At 47.7% G+C, this 21,412-nt stretch overlaps 6 protein-coding genes across 6 annotated transcripts; 4 read left to right on the forward strand and 2 right to left on the reverse strand.

Moving 5' to 3' along the window:
- Positions 1-187: 187 nt before the first annotated feature.
- Positions 188-2,061, reverse strand: EDB91DRAFT_1274263 (kinase-like domain-containing protein; the record flags this gene model as incomplete). Its single annotated transcript, XM_041324628.1, has 10 exons — positions 188-575; positions 631-686; positions 739-844; positions 898-1,005; positions 1,077-1,271; positions 1,324-1,401; positions 1,451-1,595; positions 1,650-1,837; positions 1,896-1,975; positions 2,025-2,061. 10 exons carry the CDS (start codon positions 2,059-2,061, stop codon positions 351-353), a joined length of 1,218 nt encoding a protein of 405 aa, XP_041178536.1. The 3' UTR covers positions 188-350.
- Positions 2,062-4,557: 2,496 nt separating this feature from the next.
- EDB91DRAFT_1247150 (kinase-like domain-containing protein) lies at positions 4,558-5,673 on the forward strand (the record flags this gene model as incomplete). Its single annotated transcript, XM_041322775.1, has 7 exons — positions 4,558-4,596; positions 4,649-4,711; positions 4,761-4,943; positions 5,001-5,031; positions 5,084-5,121; positions 5,167-5,388; positions 5,443-5,673. 7 exons carry the CDS (start codon positions 4,558-4,560, stop codon positions 5,671-5,673), a joined length of 807 nt encoding a protein of 268 aa, XP_041178537.1.
- A 2,802-nt stretch (positions 5,674-8,475) lies between these two features.
- On the forward strand, positions 8,476-11,180 carry EDB91DRAFT_220585 (uncharacterized protein). The gene is made up of 3 exons (XM_041326505.1): positions 8,476-8,502; positions 8,557-8,817; positions 8,882-11,180. Exon 3 carries the CDS (start codon positions 8,893-8,895, stop codon positions 11,017-11,019), a length of 2,127 nt encoding a protein of 708 aa, XP_041178538.1. The 5' UTR covers positions 8,476-8,502; positions 8,557-8,817; positions 8,882-8,892; the 3' UTR covers positions 11,020-11,180.
- On the forward strand, positions 11,181-11,647 carry EDB91DRAFT_220555 (uncharacterized protein). Its single transcript, XM_041326504.1, has one exon. It carries the CDS (start codon positions 11,341-11,343, stop codon positions 11,596-11,598), a length of 258 nt encoding a protein of 85 aa, XP_041178539.1. The 5' UTR covers positions 11,181-11,340; the 3' UTR covers positions 11,599-11,647.
- Positions 11,648-14,419: 2,772 nt separating this feature from the next.
- Positions 14,420-15,125, forward strand: EDB91DRAFT_1081042 (uncharacterized protein; the record flags this gene model as incomplete). The annotated part of the gene is made up of 3 exons (XM_041315329.1): positions 14,420-14,642; positions 14,695-14,868; positions 15,049-15,125. 3 exons carry the CDS (start codon positions 14,420-14,422, stop codon positions 15,123-15,125), a joined length of 474 nt encoding a protein of 157 aa, XP_041178540.1.
- Positions 15,126-18,259: 3,134 nt separating this feature from the next.
- EDB91DRAFT_1247153 (uncharacterized protein) lies at positions 18,260-20,647 on the reverse strand (the record flags this gene model as incomplete). Its single annotated transcript, XM_041322776.1, has 8 exons — positions 18,260-19,038; positions 19,094-19,175; positions 19,225-19,520; positions 19,575-19,681; positions 19,731-19,859; positions 19,920-20,098; positions 20,153-20,347; positions 20,402-20,647. 8 exons carry the CDS (start codon positions 20,645-20,647, stop codon positions 18,260-18,262), a joined length of 2,013 nt encoding a protein of 670 aa, XP_041178541.1.
- Between the last annotated feature and the right edge of the window lie 765 nt (positions 20,648-21,412).

Below are 21,412 nucleotides of genomic sequence, written 5' to 3' on the forward strand. Positions count from 1 at the left end.
TGAAAGCGGTACCGAATTGGTACCGTCACGGAGTTCCAAGTCCTACTGAGCTTAGTTTCAGAGGACTGCAGAGGTCCTCGGTCTACATCATCCAAAAAAAGCGGGCAGTACTCGTCGAGATGCTTGTCAAGGCTATAAATTCATTTTTATCGACGAATCAAACGACGAACGAAACAAACTGACACGCATAATATTATGTCGCTGCGAGTAGTACTACAGGCAACTGAGGCAAGTATCGTAACATGATGGGAAAACACATGAGATGAGTACAACATTATGCTGCACTGGAAGAACAAGAAAGCATGGCGTCCGAGGTCAACTCGTTCGCATTACTGGCAGGAGCGGACAGCTTAAGAAGCTAACTTTTGTTTGTCATACTCTGCCTTTATGTAGTCCAGAACGTCGTCAACCAAAGGTCGCCTTTCGACGCGTGGCGACCAGCATCTTTCGAGATAGCGCCAGTAGACGTCATCGATTGGATGCAGCGTGGGTCGTTTCGGCGGAGTGTGTTTTGATTTAGCTATAATAACTGCCTCCTCTCTGATTCCGAAGTACGGTAAGTTGTTAGATAGCACCTAATGAAATATTCATAATCATTAACTTGTGATGGAAAAGAGGGTCACACAGTACCTGCATCATGATGCACCCAAATGAATAGATGTCACTTGCTTTATTTGGCTTGATACCTTCGGAGGAATCAAGCGGTATAATTTCTGGAGCAGCCCAACGACTATGCACCTGAGCTGTGAGAATTGAAGAAAGATGTCTCATGCTTTGCCAGCAGTAGCGACAGGCCGAAGTCCGCAAGGACAGCATGTCCGTTCTCATCAATCAAAACATTATACTGAAAATTTCATGAGCAGGGCGAAGCCGATTGTTTAGAATTCCGTGACATACGGCCGTAAGGTCCCCGTGGATAATCTTTTTGGCATGCACTGATCGTTGTTGATAGTCTGAATGAGTCGCGGAGCCAAGATAAAGAAAATCACTCACAATACCGAAGACCTGAAACGATTTGCAAGAGCTGTATTTCAACTGATATAAGAGCGTCTGTAAGATAGGTAAGAAGCACTTACGAGAAGAAAGAGACAATGCATTTTGGGCAGCAATTGCTTGCCCCACATTTCGTTTAGATGTTCATGGAGAGTGCCGTTTTTCATCCACGGACAAACTAGCGCTGGGATTTCCTCATAACCTTTCGTGGTGCCATACAAAGGCAGGATATGCGAGCATTCTAGCGCCTGCCAAATAAAGACTTCCTGCCGCAGTTTCTGGATAAAGAGAATGGTACGAGCCACATAAATTGACTGCATGAGAACTGACCTTGATTAATTTGTTGATGTCTTCTGGCTTCCTTGATGACACTTTAAAAGCCTTGACTGCGACGTCTTGTGGGGGCATCTGGTGGGATCAGCTAATCTCTTGCAGGTAAACCAATCCATCTACGAACTTCAGTACCATTTCGATGGAAGGAATCTAATTTGCACTTCCAGACGTTGCTGTATCCACCACTGTTGTGGTGGTACCCCTGGGTGCGTTTAATGTAGGGCGTCAGATCGAGAGGTTCATCATGGTATTTTTTGAAGTCGACATCTCTGAAAATAAAAATATTCACACTCGGTTTACTGTCTTTCAACAGGAAAACACACCTTGTTGCGTAAGGTGGGGTCAGCGATGAGGGAAATTCATCCTTATAGTCAAGAAATTCAAACGTAGACAGTGAAATGTCCTCAGAACTGGAAAATGGCCCAGAAGGCGATACGATAAAAGGCGACTCAGAGTCAGTGCAACTTCCTGTAAGATCCGGGACCGTCTTTGATTCGTCAGAATCATTTCCCTATCAGTATACCATTGAGTCGGTCTAAATTTGCATGCCGCCCATTGATAAGACTCACCGAAGAAGTGGCCCCTTCACTTGTGAAGGAGAGTGAGCAATCAACGCGTAGACTGTGCAGTCGTTTCATCCAGTGAATTTCTGATGATTCGCCATCAGCCATCAAGCCACCAGGTGGAAAATCACTCACTGGTAGATGGTGGATTTTCTGTACCCGGTTGTGACATTGCGCTGTGGCAGCAACGAAGAGAAGACTGAGTGGAGATTTCTAGAATGGAGAATGTCAGGAGCTACGGTAAGTGGAGAACGATCTCACTTTTATTGGACTGGGGGCGTGCTCGCAATTTTCACAGAAGTAAAGCACGAACATAAAATTGACACCGCACTCAGCATTTGCAAGTCTTCTGACCTGCCAGAACCTGCGATCTTGGCAGCGAATTCAAAAATCAGGATGATCCCTGCAATCACGGCGGCTGAGCCAAAATTAATGAATCCACCATGGTAGATTTAAGATAGATTTGTGGAGTTTAATAGACCCTTGTAATATCAAGTACTGCATGATATGGTTGACACGAGGACTCACATCGCTGAATTGCCACCACCGAAAGAGTGATAGGCCATATCGCATGCGGGAGGTTTACTCCGCAGTTTCGGCTGAGGCGTCACATAGTGTACCTCAGCTGAAACACTGGAGTAAACCCCGGTGCTGCGCAGCGGTAAGTTACCAGTGCTTCTCCGCGAACAACGGTCCCTACTGGACACGAACACTCGTCACACAGGCTGCAAACAGGTTGCTCGGCTATGTTTGAATGCACGATCTAAAGCGTCATATGCTGAATGAATCTAAGTCAGTGGTCGTGGAATCATGCCTGGCAAATACCGCACTTAAATACCATACTTGCGCATGACGACCTGAGATCTTCTACCCCGCCTTGGACTATCACGTTCTTTGGAAGTTCATCGCGGGGTAAGCCGCTGTGCCCCATTGAGTTTACTACTCCGGAGTTTTGGAACTTGGACGCCACTTATGCGTGTGACCTTATCTCTCGCGTCTCGACTCCGAGCCCTTCTTCCAGCCTCCTAAGAGTGGTATTATGAACACCTCAATCCGATCTCGTGATGTCATTGAGTCGTGTCTGCCAGGAACATGCCAGTTGCGTAGTTCCAAGAATTCCAAGTCCGCACCTCGCGGCGGTTGAAACGTTGAACAGAGCTGGCAGCTGTGCAACGTGCATCCTACTACTGACTCAACTGAGCGTGGCTTCACTGTGTCTCGTTCTCAATGCGTGGTTCTTAACGATGCGGTGAAAGCGTCTACAGCAAGTTGTTGATGGGAACTTGGTCCACCCGCTCTTACATTTTGCCGGAGTTCGAAGAACGTCAACGAGAGGGGTTTCTGCCAGTGTATCCTTTACGCAAGAATCTCACTTATTGAAACTAGTGCGAGTAACGCGGTGGTGTCTTCTTGACTCGCCGGGTAAGTCTTCAAACATGACATGAATTGCAGGCATACTAATCAAACTGTGTATCAAGGTTTCCTGAATCAATATGCTCAAATGAATAACACTGCCAAGCACGTGTAGTCTATCTGTGTCTATATGCCCCGAGATGAGTTTCCCTTGAAGCTCTACTTGGATGGCGCAATGACCGTGGATATGGCTGGCACGGAACCATCACCTTGAGGCCGAGTGGCGCGCGAGAACTACTTCATGAAACGTAAGAAAAAAAGTTTGCCATGCGGGTTAACGCGCGATACTTACCGAGCTGAGACGGACATCATCTTGTTAGTAACAGCATAACCAGCACCAGTCGTATCGCTCAACTGCGGAAATACTCATGTACGTGAATCGTCCGAAGACAGCTGGAAGTTTGTCGGGCTGCTTGAGCCTTATGGCGATAGTGCGGTTATATTCATATCCAATCACGCTCGAGGAAGTCGCGCATCGCCGCTGATGACTTCGTGTTATTTTGGGCTGGTCTGGTCCATGGAAATCAGTGGCTGGAAGCTGAAGACGCTGTATCTACCCCGTGCCCGTTAAATGTGCACAGGTGGGTACTCGATTGGACACATGCCATGAAGGAAGCGTCGTGACTTCCGTGAACTAAGATAGAGACGATCGATTGAAATAGCATGTCATGAACCCCCCCACTGCACTTATTATGGCATGCCTTTCGAAAGGTATGAATATCGCCTGTATTCAGCGTCTACTTCCTAACAATTCTACACCCCAGTGCTTTCTTATTAGCTATAGGTCATGTCTAACAATTCGCTGGACCACGCCCCGACAACCCCTCAACAGGGTTCCGGTGTTTCTAATTTGCTGACATATTTCGGGCTGGTGGTGAAGTTACCTCTGGCGTTCATCCGATGGTCGTACCGAGAAATAGCACCTGCAACTCTCAATTCGTTCTCTGATGGTTCATGCTCCAATCAGCAAGGCGCCGTTTCGAGTTCAGTCAACTCAGGCTCTTGCACCGTCCTGAGAAAAGGTCCTGACATTGTTGTCCCTAAGTATACACATCATGTCTCTCGAAATATTTTTTTGCTGAATTTGAGAACAGCTCTGTAAATTCGTCACTCGATTCTTTGAAGCAAGTACCAACTGCCTCCACAAATTTCCAGCGACATGTTGTGGGAGGATCTAAGTGCAATTCGGCCCCTGATCTCACCAGGCAGGTCGTTCGTCGCGAAAGATACCCCACGTTGTCGGGTACGTACAGCGATGTTTGGCGATCAGTCTGGTGCCACGACAAGCAAAGATGTGATGTAAAATTCACCTATTGAAATCTTTTATGTACGACTAACTTTCTTAGGTTGCGGTCAAGTCACTGAAAATTCCATTCTCCGATGAAGATGAGAAGAGGAAGAACTGTCAAGTCCGTTCTTTCCTTCGTGTCTGAGAGGGTTCGCTCATGGATAGCTCAGAGGCTGATGGGTAAAATATCATCTTGGGCGCAATTACTTCATGAAAACGTCTTGCCACTATATGGGGTTGCGGACGGTTTCGGGTACTTTCCGTCACTGGTGACGCCTTGGGTGAACCAGGGGACGTTGAATGACTATATCGCTACTAATCATCATTTGTCACCGCGGAGCAAGTTGGATCTCGTATGTAGCCTTGCGGTGGCCATGATGTTTCTCATTCTTACAATTGCGCGTCTTTAGGCCAAACAGGTGGTGGCTGGCCTCGGCTATCGTTGGTTTTCTTTCATTCGTCATGACAATGGCTTTCATTGATTAACGTATAGTACACGCTCATTCTGTTGTACACGGAGACATAACTGGAGTAAGGTCTTTGTTCCCAGAAGTATAATTCGCTAACGTTGTCTAGCTCAACATCCTGGTGGATGACCAGGGCAGAGTGCAACTATCTGACTTCGGGGTCGTGTTGTTGCTCGCGGAAATTCCGACGCCGGTACAACCATCGGGAGGGATTCGCTCAGCGGTGCGATGGACTGATCCTCAACTATTCGAGACGGAGAAAAGCGATATCAATCCATGCATCCCAACGGAGCAGACTGACATCTATTCAATAGGCAGTATCCTCCTGCAGGTGTGGTTCATCATCTCTTCAAGGCATCTCCTGCTTACTACCTTACCACTCTAGCTGTTCACGGAATCAATCCCTTACTACGATATCAAGGATAACATTGCTGTTATTGTATTGTCTTCGAGAGGTATAAAGCCTCGGTGTCCCCCAGAAACATTTGTCACAAGTGCACAGTGGAATCTTATTCAACGATGCTGGTTGCCTTGTGGTGGATTACCTAATCGTTCGACCATCAGTGAAATAGAAGAATTTCTTGAGTCGGAGCTACAGCTGGCAGGTTCGCCTTAGGCGCGGCACTTGACTCCCAGTACGTAAATCTGCACGTTCATAACACGCTCACATAACGCTCACAGACAACCATATTTCATATAGCCTGTGATTTGCTGTGTCGCTAGCTACATTCATTTGTGCCATTGTATAAATTCAGGGGAAAGGTCATCTTACTGCGCTATTCCTTATCTTGTCTCACTACTGCATCGTAGAGCGGTCGTCCTATTTGCTTGATTGTTACCAGGACGCTGTGTCCTTGTTTCATTTGATCTTTTGCGCCGTGTGTGAGAGTATAATCACCTGCAGCTCAGGGAACCACCAGGGAGTACTTACCACGAGATCTATATCACCCGCGTGGTACGTACCGCCCGTGATGCTAGGATCGTAAGTAATGATGGGTGTCTGAAGGAATTTCGCTTAACCCAGGTTCCGTGCTCATTACACTTCCTTGGCGTCTTTAGATTCTAGAGGGGATGTCCGGGGATTGAACGTTGAACGCTCAGCCTAGTATGTAAGTACTTACTTGCCAAACGATTCTCTCACCCGGGCCAAATTAATGTTCCCTTTGGCTCGTCTCATATTTACTCTAGTGTTATCCATGAATCCGTAATGAGCTGACCACCACCGTTCGAACAACGCAACTGCCCACACTTAGCTGCCCTAGCGTTTTCTGGATGGCGTTGGCCCTTGGCATTTCTCGTTACATCAACGATGGCAGACCGTCAGAATTGACTCTATTGTAAGGGTGTTTATCGCTTTGCGCCATGCTGCTTCAGCGTGCATTTCATTTCATTCCTTCAACGGGAGGTCTCGAGCGGTCTCGAGCTGGCAGGCGCTCCTCACACCGCAGCACAACCACTCAATCCTGTGTAATTTAACGTACTCGTGCGTTTGATAGCAGCCAAACGCAGCTGATACCGTTTGCGGCGGAAAGCTTGGCACGACGCCCCTATTTTCTTGTTATTCCACGATGGATCTCCCTTGCCTCACTTGCGCATCATAATGACTACCAACTCCGGATCCCTTGACTCGGATGATAGCAATTCTGTTGGTAATGCACTTCCCTCGTACGACACTTTCTACGTCCGTATTGTCAGCAGAGACTATCAAATGCCGACGACCATCCGTATTCTCCTTTCTATCAACCAAGCGGGAACGTGCCGCTGTTCTATCTCGAATCTGTGATCTCGTCTCTGCTCCCGATATTGCCTCTTCCTCCGTTGCCTCAATTGTCTATGCATGCGCTGCTGCTCTCACAGCTGTACAGCTGTCCAACCTCCTGCAAACGCCCAATATCGAGGATCACATGGCGTTGTATTGGGTAAACTGTTGTGAATAACCGTCGAGAAACCTTGTCGGCCCTTTCTATATTGATTTCCGAATTTTCGTCTGCTTGCTCTTCTGACTTGCATCTTGCATGCATGGAAACTAGCAACCATGCCTTATTCGCGCAGCTGAATTTGAGTGATATTGATGGTAAGTGCTTGGCTATGCCTACCCGAGAATACATTCATTGATATATGACGCACCTATCAGCCAAGTGTGAGTCTTTGAAATGCTTTTTGGGCTGTCCCGCAGATGAGATTCAGGTGCATGAAGGGGGTGAACTAGGTGACAACCAGTTCGTTGCCTCTTTCCGCATCAGAATGTTCTGGAAGCGTCTGCGCAGTATACAAAAATCAAACTGCAAATTTGTTGCGCGAGATGTGTGGTCCATGTCTCTCGAGTTTTCCTCACGCTGATAGGATGACGCCGGAAATTCTTGCAGGACGTATATGGCTGCGCCTTTTCTTTTATCTGGGCACGAAGTGGAAATGGCGCGTCGGGTTTGGTCTTTCTTCACCTAGCTTCCCAGCGTGTCCAAAAGGAACAACTCCGACAGAGGCCCACGGAGGGAAAGGGAGCCGTGAAACTCCACCTCAAGGGCTGTAATTTGCGTCTACACGATCCATGAAGACACTTGTGCTATCTGGGTAGGTTTAAATCCGCCCCGACTCATTCGAAGGCAAGATACTGATGGATTTACGATTCCGATGGGACTATTTAGTATTCTTTGCTCCGGCGGTTGGCTACACAGACCTAGTGATGTGCCAGGCCTGGCTTTGCCTGAAAGCCCTGGCTCGGGCCTGGCTTTTGAGGGTTCGGGCCTGCCAAAACTCAAGCCAGGCCCTAGGCCCTTACAAGCCAGCAGTGTAGGTCCGGCTTGGGCTGAGGGCTTGAGGGCCTAAGGCCCGACCCGGCACATCACTACACAGACCTGGTTGTCATAAACCATACGTGGGCAATGTAACCGGCAAGGCTTTCATCAGCGATAACTGGTGATTTGGTTATTGGGTAGTGTACGAGTAAGTCTTTTACTTTCTCAGCCCGATCCATGCTACAGGATGTATTTGGAGCGGTTATCTTACCAACCAACATATCTTGCCACTCTTCTCCTCTACTAAATTGAACTGACTTTGTTGTTGTAGCAATCCAATATATCTAGACTGCGATGGCACCCTACATGCAAAGCTGGAGATGACACTACCTGATTGGTAGTGATTTTGACGTTGGCTGACAGTGAGAATAGTGAGAGGCTGCGGGGGGGATTTTCATCCCGGCCTCGACCAAAGCATTTTGCAAGCGCGCAAAGAGAATCCTGAGCAGAGGTTCGGACCGATGATATTTCATCTGTCTCCTGTCAATGAACCTTGTTTTTATTCTTGACCAGCCAGTATTTGTAATGTCACGGCGGCGCTCTTCTTGGTATTAGTTTCATGGTTCTTTGCCATGGAATATCTGTGCGTGACACATAAAAGCAAGACTGGTAGATCCGGTCCGTGATATCATTCGCCTTCTTGACCTATGGTAAACACGAAGCACCTAATTTTCCTTGGCGCTGTTCTGATGATGCGCGGTCAGGATCTTATTTGTATGATGCTAGGTCATGAAGCACCCCATTTTCCTTGACGCTGTTCTGACGATGCGGATCTGATTCGTAGGGTACCAGGTGCACGAAGTTCGAGTCACTGTCTCCATGCCTTGGCAAATAGGGGAAAGAAGTCTTCCTGATCCTCGGCATCTGAAACACAGGAATATTCATGGGCACGCACAAGCGTAATATAAAGGTAATACTGGGGCGTCACTGTGGTAAGTAACACCTCGCCCGTGTCTCTCCTCACCGTAAGTCCAGTTAACAGCCCGAAAGTCCTGTGGTTTGCTCATTGTCCAACTGATATTCTCCCAGGGTCTGCCAGGATGCCGCTCTGGCAGCTCCCAGTCACGCAAAGGGAAACCATTACTTGTATAGATGACATGGGCAATCCCAAAACACACGGTCCAGAGCAGAGATATGTCAGCCCTACCACTGGGGTCTGTCGAAAACTCGTCGTGCAAGCCGTCAATCGCTCTGCGCCATCCGAAGTCGCCATCAGCAACCACACCAGCCAGGTGTCCAAACTCGCCGTATGGCTAGTAGCTACTCCCATCAGAGGATGGGTCATTTTCAAATGGGTCGGCGTATGGTTGTGGTTTACGTTGAAGCTCTTCTGGTCGCTCATTTGGTCGGTCATCAGCCTGCTCGTGCAGCTTTTCTCTACCATCGACTTGCCGGATGACTCTGGAGATGATAAAGAGTTGTATAACACTGGATACTACAAACCTTATGTTCGTGACTTCCAGGGTCAGCTATGGGCAGCTCGTTCACCCAAGGAATATTCTTCGCGCGTTATCGAGGAGGGTGAGATGGATATCCCCACGCATACTCTTTATCCCCGACTTCTCATAATCCGCGACCCGAGTCGAAATCAGTGGGTTCCATGCACAGATCGCGAGACCATCATCCGCACCAAATTCATCGCCATCTCTTACCGCGCCGTCGATGCCTTCACTCGAGGCCCAAATATGGAGAAGGAAAAGGCGCAGTTTAAAGACGAGGTTCGTGCAGCGGTGCTCGAACAGAAATTCAATGCATATTGGCTTGACCTGGAGTGTGTGGGGGAGACTCCGTTGGAAAAGAATCTGGATCTGTACTGCATGACGGACGTCTACCGGGGAGCACAGTTGACCTTGATCATGCTCGGCAAAGCTGCGGCTGGTGAGAGCGAGTGCTGGAGGGGCTGGGGCGAACGTGTGTGGACACTGCCCGAAGCCCTCCTGAGCTCTCGCCTTTGCTACAAGTTCAGGGATCGGGACGAGGTTACGCCGTTGTCGTTGTTCGAGCTGGCTAACCTGGCCTATACGAACTACGACATAGAACAGGCAGTCATCAATGCGTACAGCGGAAAGGATCCACTTGAGAGGCTGGAACGCTTGACGCTGTTGAAATCAGCTATATGGCGGCGCGGTACAGCAGCTCTACCAGTAAACTCTGCCACTCCACCCCCGCCGAAGTTGGATATGATAGGCGAAAACCCTGTCACCAACGGGGCGTACAGTGCGGAGCGGGTGTATGCGCTCATGGGCTTTTTTGAGCACCGCATTCAACCGAACCGCTCAGAGGACGACTTGCGCGCCCTCGTTAGGTTATCAATGGCCAATGACAACGACCGCATCATTGAGCGCATGGTATCCATGTTGCCTTCGACTATCACCGAGACGGCGTGCTGGTACGCTGACGATGATATCCACCGTGCCAATCTCTGGGATATTCTCCCGGAGATCCAAGTTGCTGGTGTGACGAAGAGCGGAGCCCTCGTGCTTGATGGATGTAAGGTAGCAGCTATCAGATGGAAGGATTTCCCAGAAATTGCATTTGATACCTCAGATTCGCTGAGGAGGACACTCGTCGGTTTCTTTGCGTATCTCGCCTGGCCGTGCCTCATTGTTGGGCTAGCGATTTCGACGACCAATCGAACAGGAAGTATTGTGCTCATCGTCATCGGAATCGTGTTCCTGTGTCTTTCCCCCAGACTGTTCCTTTTCAGTCAATCCGGGCGTATCGTCGCCGCGCAACCGTGGTTCATCGGGGTCAAAGGAGTGATCGACGTCGCAGAGGTAGAGAGACACCTTTATGGGGGTACCGTTGCCGGACACCTCCCAAGGATGTCTTACACGCCGAGCGGGTCACAGTTCTCGATTCCAGAACAAAACACGGTACGGGGAGGTAGAGACATACAATATGGATCGGCGATTCTAGGGAATAGTGGACCCCATGCGGGACACGTGTTCACGCTCATCGACACGTGCTCATCGACGATGTACTATTTCCGTGCGGAGCGACCACCGACTGTGTGTATATTCACAGGACGAGAGGGAGGGCTTGGGAGGTTTGTGCTGTGCTCAGAGAGGTGCAGTATCAATGAGCTGCACAAGGAAAGCGTGTTGAGGATGCCGACGGAGATCAGTCAGAAGATGGAGTTGTGTGGTTGGATAGCCCTTGGATGATACATTTCCGCTACAGCAGTCGTATTTCTTTTTTTTGCACGTGCTTGGTTTCTTTCGCTCGTCCATGTCTTCCACCTACTGCCAAGTACTCGGTTCCTATGCTAATATTCCTACTATTGTACGTACGGGTCTATGGTTTGCTCCCCGAATCTAAGCTGATCATGAGCAAAAAGTTGACGGTTCTTGCACAGGATCACCTAAATGTTTCGTTGTCTTTGAAATGGTTCATTGTGGGGTGCAAAAGCAATATCAGTGATATCAAAAGTCGAAAGGGCAGCAGACTGTCGTAAGTGATTGATATTGTAGGGTTCTTTGTCTGCCATGTTGCTTCGTGCATTTCATTTTTCTTTCCTTTGTCGGGTCTTCGAGCCGGGTGCTCCTATCCTGATTGTTGTTTTGCAATGCTTGGCACGATGCCCTCATTTCCTCGTCGAAAAGGATCTTTCTTGCTCCGTCATAATGACTACTGAGTCCGAAACCTTTGATAGCAAGTCCGTTGCTAATCACCTCCCTCGTACGACACACTTTCTACGTCCGCATGGACAGCAGATTTCATCCAATGCAGACCACCATCCGTAGTGTTCTCCTTTCTATCAACCAAGCGGGAACGTACCGCTATTCTACCTTGTATCCGTGATCTTGTCTTTGCTCTCGGTGATACCTCTTCCTCTGTTGCCTCAGCTGTCAATGCCTGCGCCACTGCTCTCGCAGCTGCACAATTCTCCGACCTCCTGCAAACGCTCAATATCGAGACTGGGCAGTTGTGAATAACCGGCGAGAAACCTTATCGGGCCTTTCTGGATTGATTTCCGAATTTTCGTCTGCTTGTTCTTCCGAGTTGCGCCTTGCATGTATGGAAACCAGCAACCATACATTCTTTACGCAGCTGAATTTTGGAAGTATTGATGGTAAGCGCCGACCCGGTGATGCGTGCTGAGAGTACATTTATTGATGTATGATACATTTATCAGTCAAGCATGAGTCTTTGAAACACTTTGGGCAGCCCACCAGATGAGGTTCAGGTGCGTGAAGGCGGTAAATTGGATTGCAACCAGTTCGTTACTTCTTGCCGCATCAGGATGTTCCAGAAACGTTTGTGCATTACACAGCAAGTAAACCGCGAATATGTTGCGCGAGGCGTGTGGTCCATTTCTCTCGGATTCTACTCACGTTGATGTGATGACGCTAATTCCTGCAGGACGTCTATGGCATATTTGCTTCTATCTGGGGTTTGGTCTTTCCTCGCCTAGCCTTACAGCGTGTCCAAAAGCCATACTTCTGATAGAGGCTCACGGAGGTGAAGGGAATTCAGACTGAAACTCCACGCCAAGGTTTGATGTCCGGAATTCCTAGAGATGCTTGTGCCAGATGGGGAGGTTTAAATCCGCACCGACTCATTTGAAAACAAGGTACTGATAGATGTACGATTCTATCTGCTGCCCTGTTGGCTACACAGTCCTGGTTGTAATACAAGATACTGCGATGTAGTTGGCAAGCCTTACACCGACTATTCATGGCCGTTGAAGAATTGGGCGACGCATGACGAGCAAGTATTTCGCTTCCTCAGCTCGATCCGTGTTACATGTGGATGTGTTTGGAGCGGTTATTTTACCAACCAACATATTTTGTGACTCTTCTCCTTCACTGAATTGAATTGACTGTTGTTGTAGTGATCTGTGTACAGACTGCGATGGCACCCTGCATGCAAGACTGGAGATAACACTCCGTAATTCGTAGCAATATTACATAATGGACATCGTTATTTCACCATTTGCTTGTGTGAGCAACATTACTATCGGTTATCACAACTTCGGTTAACCACTGGTTCAGACAGTCAGACAGTGTCACTGGGTAGTAACACCATGTCACTGGCTGTCTGAAGCAAACTCCGCTCGGTATTTGGCGTTACGAGCCCATCTTTCCTACAAGGTATCAAAACTCCGCCACAGCAGACTCGCCGAGTGACAAACAGCTGCTCTGTCACACCTTAACAACTATCTCAATCATTTCTCCACCAATTTCGATGATTCAACTTTATAGTAGCTTAGAATATGTGTACAACGATATGTGGTGAGATAGAATATTTATTGAGGCTGAATTGTGTGAGCTATTGCAAAGTGTCCGAATCAGTGGTTGACCGAAGTTGTGATAACTGATAGTATGGATGTCATTATTTCCCCATTAGGACAAATAATCCTTTTAGGCAAGAGCTACTTACCTATAAGACTATTGATTGCTATTGACTACAATACATTTTAACGCTCTCCCTCCCTCATCTCTCGGTACCACTCCCGCAATGCAGAGTGCTCGTTCTGTCACTTGTAAACTCCGTGCATATTCCTACACTCCCTCGCACTTATGTAGCCAATGCTTGAGCTCACCGCCGTCACTGTTTTCTCGTTTTGCCGTCACTCAACACCCCACCATGAGTTTCTGTTCATCCTTACCTTTGTGTTGTTGACCTGCTGTCTCGCCTTATGCCTTCCTTTGACAGGTTTGAGCTCACACCTTGTTGTGTTATTCATAATGTTATGTGATCCTCCAGGTCGCCTTTCTTCATGGACACATGATTTCATCTCATGCATAGTAAGAGGCGTGTCAATCTGCCGAGCTCACAGAAGATGACAGCAGTCCATCTACATCCCTGACTAATCAATCTGACAAAACCCTCCTCCCACTCCATGGGAAGTCAGGGATGACTACCCTGATGGCCATCGCTGTACTCCAGGCTCTCCCTGGCATTTACAAATACCCGCAATACTCGCAAACACCCAGCCTTGTAGTGCACGATGGTGATATCCGCAAACCCCTGACCTTTGCAGAGTCTATCTGCGTCCTTGACTAATGACTGCCCTGATGACTATCGCTATCTGGGCTGTGCTCAACATCCCCCTGGCACTGTCAAACCCTGCAAAACCCCGTGATATCCGCAAACCCCCGACCTTTGCAGTGCACGGGTTCTGGGAGTCATGAATGATACACATACGTTCATGCAACCTTGTGGGGCACGTGACATAACCAGGGCGACCGCAAGGAAACCACTCTTATCACAGTGAATACTCTTGCTATAGTGACCATGAAAATGCACCTCGGGGATTCAAATATGTCTTCATCATGAGAGTGCCAGATCATGATGTACTCGACCATATTAATGTGACTGGAAGTATGCAGACCGGAGCGTCCCAACGACTGTTTACATCAAATTGGGAATGCCTGCTCTGGAATGTGAACCACATGTTTATCTTGAAGGTGATTTGGTTCGGATTTCAGACCATATTGGGAGCCACAACCAAGGCATTCAGATAAAATGCAATTTTTGTATGTCTACCTGTTGCCAAGCATCTCTTTCTTCCACTCTTTCCTGTCCAACTCTTTCCTGATCAACCCTTCCCTATCTACAATGGCTACCTGCGTATACGACCCCAGTACTCCAACATATTTACCTTTGCTGCGCCATACTAACATAACACCAGATTCGCCCGGTCAGCCCCCAATGATGGGTGATGAAACTCCCCTGCCGAGTCAAAAGCTGGACTCAGACGACCGCAAGGTAGTCCTATACAATAACAACTTTGGTGAGGGGGTGACAATTAATATCTTCTCCAGTAACTCTACCAGGTCCAGTGAGTTCTTCGCATATGCGACTTGCCATTTAGACTCACCTTTGACTTGAAGCTGTGAGCAAGTTAGAATGCGTTACTCGAGCTGCTCAGCCCACCACCTTAGAGCGTCCGTCCGCTAGACAGTTAGCTCCAGTAGAATTCGGTCGTGATGGTGTCATATTCAGTAGTAACATGCTTCACGAGCATGTAGTGATCAACATAGCCTTGCTGAACTCCACAGGCGCTGGTAAGTCCTTTACTTTGAACGAATATCCAAGGGCCTTATGATTCTTTGCCGCCGATCAGTTAAGCAAACCGTTCTTAAACCTGAAACCAGCCACAACGTCTAGTACAGAGTCTCAGACGCAACTTGGAGGTGTTGACAGTGATACCTGACTTTAGATTTACCGATACTAGCTGGATTCAGTTTACACGAATGCATTGGGGATGTTTGATTTTGATTTCATCGTGAACCTGACCGCAGTTCTACAAGTTCAAATCTAAGTCTTGAATTTTGTCCACCCTCATACCATCCAGCATGTCTGAGCAATGTAAAAGTCTCAACTGAGGCTATAAATCAAACAACGCTCGCTTGACTGACACCAAACGATCGTATTGGTGCCAAGCCTACTAAGATTCCCCAGCGATTCTCCATACTTCATCCCGCCCTCACCTCTAATGCCTACTACATCGCCCGCCTAGTCCACCGCAAGCCTCTCACACTCTGAAGTTTGGCTGGCACCTGAGCACCTTTCGTGCTCCGTAGGCTACAGCTGCGCAAAGCCTCATATCGGTTATTTGACCAATATGACTGGTAGTAGGAGTACTATTATCTATATTTACCATTCTCGATGGTCTTCATTCAGAGGAACAACTATATAATACCATATGCTCTGTTTACAGCTATTTTCATATCGATAGACCAGAATCTGGAAAACTCATTTAGCTGCTTTTGTTTGTTGTTGGAGCAACACCAAACAGAGGCACGCACACTAGCTACTTTTATAACTTGCTTGTGGAATACTAGTACAACGACTGCCGACCATCATCATGATGCACAGAAACCGGCGACACATACCAGATGCTGCGAAGCAGCAGTGGGTTGTTATGTCCACACATGGCATGACATCGAAGGCCATCGCGCAAGTGACAGGATACAGCCATCGAACAGTCAATCGAGTTCTTCGGCTCTCACAACTCACAGGCTCTGTCATTCGAAAACCTCTGGAAATTGGTCGTCCTCGTCTACTTACAGCACAGGACGTTGCAGTAAGTGAAGGCACAAAAGTATTTTGAATTTGATACCTAACTGTGACAGTACCTTATTTCATGTGTCGAGCGCACTCCTGACATATTTCTATCTGAACTACAAAGTGCTTTATGGGAGGTGAGGGATATTGAGGTGTCTCTTGCTACCATCAAATGAACACTACATAGGCATGGATTGACTCACAAGCATGCATGTAAAATCTATTTGCGCAATGGATCAACATTGTCAGATGATCCAAAAACCATTGTTTTTGACGGAGATGAAGAGACAGCAATCTCGCTAGAATGCCAGGGTTGTAGAAACTAAGTGGAGCCCATTTGATGATGAGCAAAACTTACCTTTGACAACATTGCAGTGTCTTGCACTGCGAGGACTTCGTTTGCTTGACAAGGTCACCTGCAGTTAGTAATAACCATGGTGCACCATGTGTGGCTGGTCGCAGGTCAGTGCGTACAGTACGATTCCAGGGTCTCGTCACTGCCCCGCAGTGCCACACAAGCCCCAAGTTATGTTAAAGATTCATAAAACTAGCATGCGTGCCTCTGTTTGGTGTCGCTCCAACAACAAACAAAAGCGGCTAAATGAGTTTTCCAGATTCTGGTCTATCGATATGAAAATCTAAGAAGAAAGGGAGACTGTGTGGGAACCTAAGCCACCCGCACATGGATGCCACATTTCGTCTATGTGTTTCTGCTTAGCTCGCTTAACCTCAATTTAGAAATTTCACGTGGTTCTGTCAAGCGGAGTTTCAATTTCTGAAAACCATCGTCCATTACTATATACCATCCGAATTTGGTCATATGTAGATTTCACTTGATTTAGCAATCTCATGTGGTTTTTTTTTTCAGCACCGACTGCACCAGACACGACACAACGCAACACAACACTGCTCTACCATTCCAGCAGCTCCCAATCACTTGCCGTCTCTTCTGATCACCTGGCATCACCTCTCATCATCAGCTGTTGAATCTTGCTGCCTCCCAGTGCCCTCAACACTTCACTATGGCCATTTCCAGCACCTGATACTGGCTCAGATGCGTTTTTGGCCACGTCACATGACGCAGAGCTCCCTGTCACACCAGGTCACATCACCATGTGAGTTTTTCGGTGTCTGTTTTTGTCTGATCACACAATTTACAGCAGCTGTTCCCAGTGCTTCCTCAGCACCTGATGCTGGCTTGGGCACATTATCACATGACACTCTGGTCATGCTGGGTCATGTCACGAGGTGAGTTTCTCTCTCTGTCTCTGTCTGATTGTGTATTTATGGTAGCTACAAGGCAGGAGCCCAGACCTACTGTCGACTGGAATGCCAGGCTTTTGCAGGGCTTTGATGCAAGTTTTGCGGCCCGCCTGCAGTGACATCATCGCCAGACTGTCAACATGCTGGCCCCACCTCCCACTTCCACAACTCCTTCAGTACCCCCTCCTTCTGAGTTGTCAGCGCCTGCTGTGACTGACTGGTCTGCTGAACTCCATCGCCGCTGGTCCGAGAGCCACACAATGGGTCTCGAACAGAGACGACTCAATGACCCGTATGCCAGGCTATGCTGTCATATTCATGTATGATGTAACTAGTACTGTAGTTATGTAGTCATGCATGTTTGTACTGTAATGAGAATCATAGATAAATCATGCATGCCACCATGCATGATGTGTAGAAATGAGAATTACAGATAGTAGACCATGCATGCTACCATGCATGACTGCCACTGACCGGTCAACCTACCATACCATCATGCATGGCACACGTGAATCGGCACAATTGTTCCCCCACTTTATGCATGGTATCATGCATGGGGTGCTAGTACTAGTATTACTACTACTGCCACCTTACTATGCATGATATCGTGCATGACCCTGATACCATGCATGGTTACTGTACTTTTCTCCTGCCTGGTTATGCGTGGCATCATGCATGGCCTACTAATCATGCATGATCGTCTGAATCTGCCACAGCGCTAGAATCTGCCGCAGCGCTATTACTGTATGTATATATGCAACACTACCACAAGACTCATTCAATTAATTCCCCCATTTCTTACTACTGCCATCCTGCTATTACTAGCCCGTTACTGAACATTTACCTTCATATGCGCGTGATGGTGACTCTCTCAAACTAGTAAGTTCCCCAATTCACAACTTGGATGCTACAAGACATGAATATATTGCTCAAGATTACATTATGACTATGTTTGTTACGAAGATATGGGTATAAAAATCATCAGGATATGCATCACTAAGCACTTTCAAGAAGACAATAGTTCAACATTCAGCTAGAGTAAGTCTCACAACGAAGAGTCAGATGCCTGTGCACTAAGCCTGGGCCGTGGAAATAGCAGCCACCTTTTTTTTCCTAAACCAATGGTCAGTGGCCATTATTTCCGACGAAGTGTGCGCAGTACTTAGCAATAGGCTCTCCACCTGCTTCCAGTCCGTGTTTATGGGCCTTTTTGCCCCCCATGGTGGCCGTATTTTCCTTCTCCTGCATTTCGCTGAGGGCATTAGCGCCAATAGCATTAGTGGTTTCATTGTGAGTAGATGGTTTCAGTGGACGTCTGGACTTGCAAGTGGTGGGTTCAGGCTGGCTGGTAGAAGCCGTATGTTCAGCTTTACCACCTGCCGCCTTCTGAGGAAGGCCTGCTGGAACTGAGGGAGGATTACCTGTGGGCACAGGTGGCAGCGGTGGCAAGCTGTCCAAAAGAGACGGTGTGGGAATGGGTGGCAGCGGTGGTAAACCGTCTGAAAGAGATGGAGTGGGAACAGGTGGCAGCCGTGGTAAGCCGTCTGGAAGAGACAAAATGGGAATGGGTGACAGCGGTGGTAAGCCGTCTGGAAGAGACGGAGTGGGAATAGGTGACAGCGGTAGTAAGCCGTCTGGAAGAGACGGAGTGGGAATAGGTGACAGCGGTAGTAAGCCATCTGAAGAAGATGAAGGAGAATTGTCGGTGGCAGGTGGTGATGGTGGTAAGCCGTTAGAAGAGTGAGCAATGGAAGGATGGCTCAGATGGCTGCTGGATTGCTGGGGGTAGCTCGCAGGCTGGGGGTAGTTTGAAAGCTGGGGGTAGTTTGAAAGCTGGGGGTAGTTTGAAAGCTGGGGGTAGTTCAAAGGCTGGGGGTAGCCCATAGGCTGGGGGTAGCTAGGGACTGGGTTGAAATTGTTGAAATTGTTGAAATTTTGAAGCGGATCATAGATTGGCACAGGGCCGAGAGTCCACAGTTGAGGATTGCTGAGTAGGTGGTTGAGATCCACAGAGTGAGCATTGTTGCCAAAGTTGGTAGAACTGGCGAAGTATGATGAGTCAGCGTCATGCATGGTGAGATTTGCCTGACCCTAGGCTGCAGGAGGCCATGCATGTTGATGGGCTGCAATGAGTCATGCATGGGCTTAGCATAGTTAGGCGAATAAATATTGAGAATCTGCTCTTGATGTTCCTTCCTCCCATCCAAAACATTCCCCTGCCTCTGTGACACCTCTATTTCCTCCTCTGGCTCATCTGCGAAAGGGTCAGCATCTACTTTGTCTTGATCTTCAAGGTCCGTCTGGTCTCCATCCCCAGCCTCTCCCTTGTCCGCAGCATCCTCTCCTTTGGCATCGCCTTTTGTCTCAGGTTCGGGGGAGGAATAGCCTACATCATTGTCGCGTAAGTGCAATACCCTTTTGGCAGTAATGATTAACTTACCTTGTACACCTTGAAGGAATTTTAGATACGCTCCAAGGAAATGTTCCTTGAAGTTAGGCAATAATTGCGGGGCTGAATGTCCCAGCTTGGTGGTACCAACATCAACCCTGCTACTAGTAAGCGCTCCATTTGTTCACAAGACATTCCCAAACTTACGATGCAACAGAGATTTTGTTGTCGTTTGAGGGATCTGGCCCACCCATTAACACCAAGAACGAAAACCCAGTTTGCTGCTCAAGGTATGTGAGGATTGTGTTGAAGATAGCAGGTAAGTTTTCCTGTGCTCTGTTTGAATGACATGTTGCTCAACAAACAAATCAAAAAAAATAGTTGAGAAGAACGTACTCAAGCATATCCTTGGTGGTTGGCGATTGCTCCTCTTCATCTTCGTCCTCCAGAGCCTCGGCATCTTCATCATTGGCATCAGGATTCACCTTCCTCGATTTCTTCTTTGCTTTCATCCTGGCCTTGACGTCCACAATGATAGTCTCATTGGCTTCTCGCTCCCAACATTGACGTGTGACCTCTCATACAATCGTAAGCCTTTCACCTCTTGTTGTGGAGCCACGTTCGCTAACTGCAGCTTTGACAGTTGGACGGATGTTGGTTTTATAATATAGTCGGGAGTACATTTTGGCCTCGCTCAGAGCTCTTGCACCCCGAGGCTGGAGGAGGTCCTTGAGTAAACGAGTGGCCCTTGCGGAAGATTGCGCCACTCTGCCTTTGCGAGATGCGGAATTACCCGAATGCCACGACATCCAGGTGCACAGTTGCTTCATTTACTTTTTGGTTAAGATCTCAAGCTCACGATTAACTAACGACATCACCTTCTGATGCCTCTTTACTGCCCTCCCCTTTGCTGCCGATTGTATGGCATTCAGACCATCCTCATCAGGAAGTTCCGGCCAGAGCTCTTTATATATGGGCCATTGTTGCTCCCATTGCTCGTAGATGGGGGGCCAGAACTTTCCATAGCTAGATTTAGTTGAGCACTTTTGATAGCCGGGAAGCTGTGCTGTTAACCACTCCTTCTGCTCCTTAGACGTCCATTCACTAGCAACCATCTGTGACATATGTGTTAGGCAATTGTGTGAAAAATTGATCGGCCGTGCACCTTTCGCTCTCTTTGAATTTTGTTATGGGGATTTAACGTTTTGATGCCTGAATGCAAAAATATCAAATTGAAAATTTTACAGCATCTATACAGCTCCATCAAACCACAAGGCAATTCCCGAATGACATGAACACACGGCAGCACACGGCACGCTTGAGACTCATATGACATAGAGTTCATGCAATTTACACATAGTACAACTATGAACCTGTTCACTACATAATAATGAAATCAGATGTCAACTGATACCTAAGAAACCCTCGACTATGTGCAGATGTGATGTCATCATCCTCAAAAACATGCAAGAGAATGTCTTCAAGAAATAGTGTGACTTGCTGGCACTGCACACCATCACCTCCACTTCTTGTAACTGCTTCCTTGGCCTCCTGAGTGATATCAAGTGCATCCAGAATAGGCTGCCGTGAGTCTTCAGAACGAGTGCTACCCGTATACTGCAACACCAGGTCATCCAAGAACCTATGAGTGGACCCATTGACAAGCCTGCAGAATTTAATTTGCGGTTCAGATCTAAAGGTTTGTTGTCAGAGTGAGTTTGAAATGATACGGTGATTGAGTACATACAATCTAGTAAGGTCAATGTCTCCTGTATCATTTGACTCAGAGTTACAAAGGGTTGTGTGCGGATGCCTTGGATGCTGCGGATGCTTCGTTGTATTATATTTTAATTGCATCTTTTTCAAGATGACGACTTTGTTTCTGTTGG

The sequence above is a fragment of the Suillus paluster genome (genome assembly GCF_016628075.1).
Source record: "Suillus paluster strain FC165 chromosome Unknown EDB91scaffold_18, whole genome shotgun sequence".
In the NCBI taxonomy this organism is placed as follows: domain Eukaryota; kingdom Fungi; phylum Basidiomycota; class Agaricomycetes; order Boletales; family Suillaceae; genus Suillus; species Suillus paluster.

Coding starts and splice junctions, on each gene's coding strand:
- EDB91DRAFT_220585 (XM_041326505.1), top strand. CDS start 8,893: ATGCCGCTCTGGCAGCTCCCAGTCACGCAAAGGGAAACCATTACTTGT.
- EDB91DRAFT_220555 (XM_041326504.1), top strand. CDS start 11,341: ATGTTGCTTCGTGCATTTCATTTTTCTTTCCTTTGTCGGGTCTTCGAG.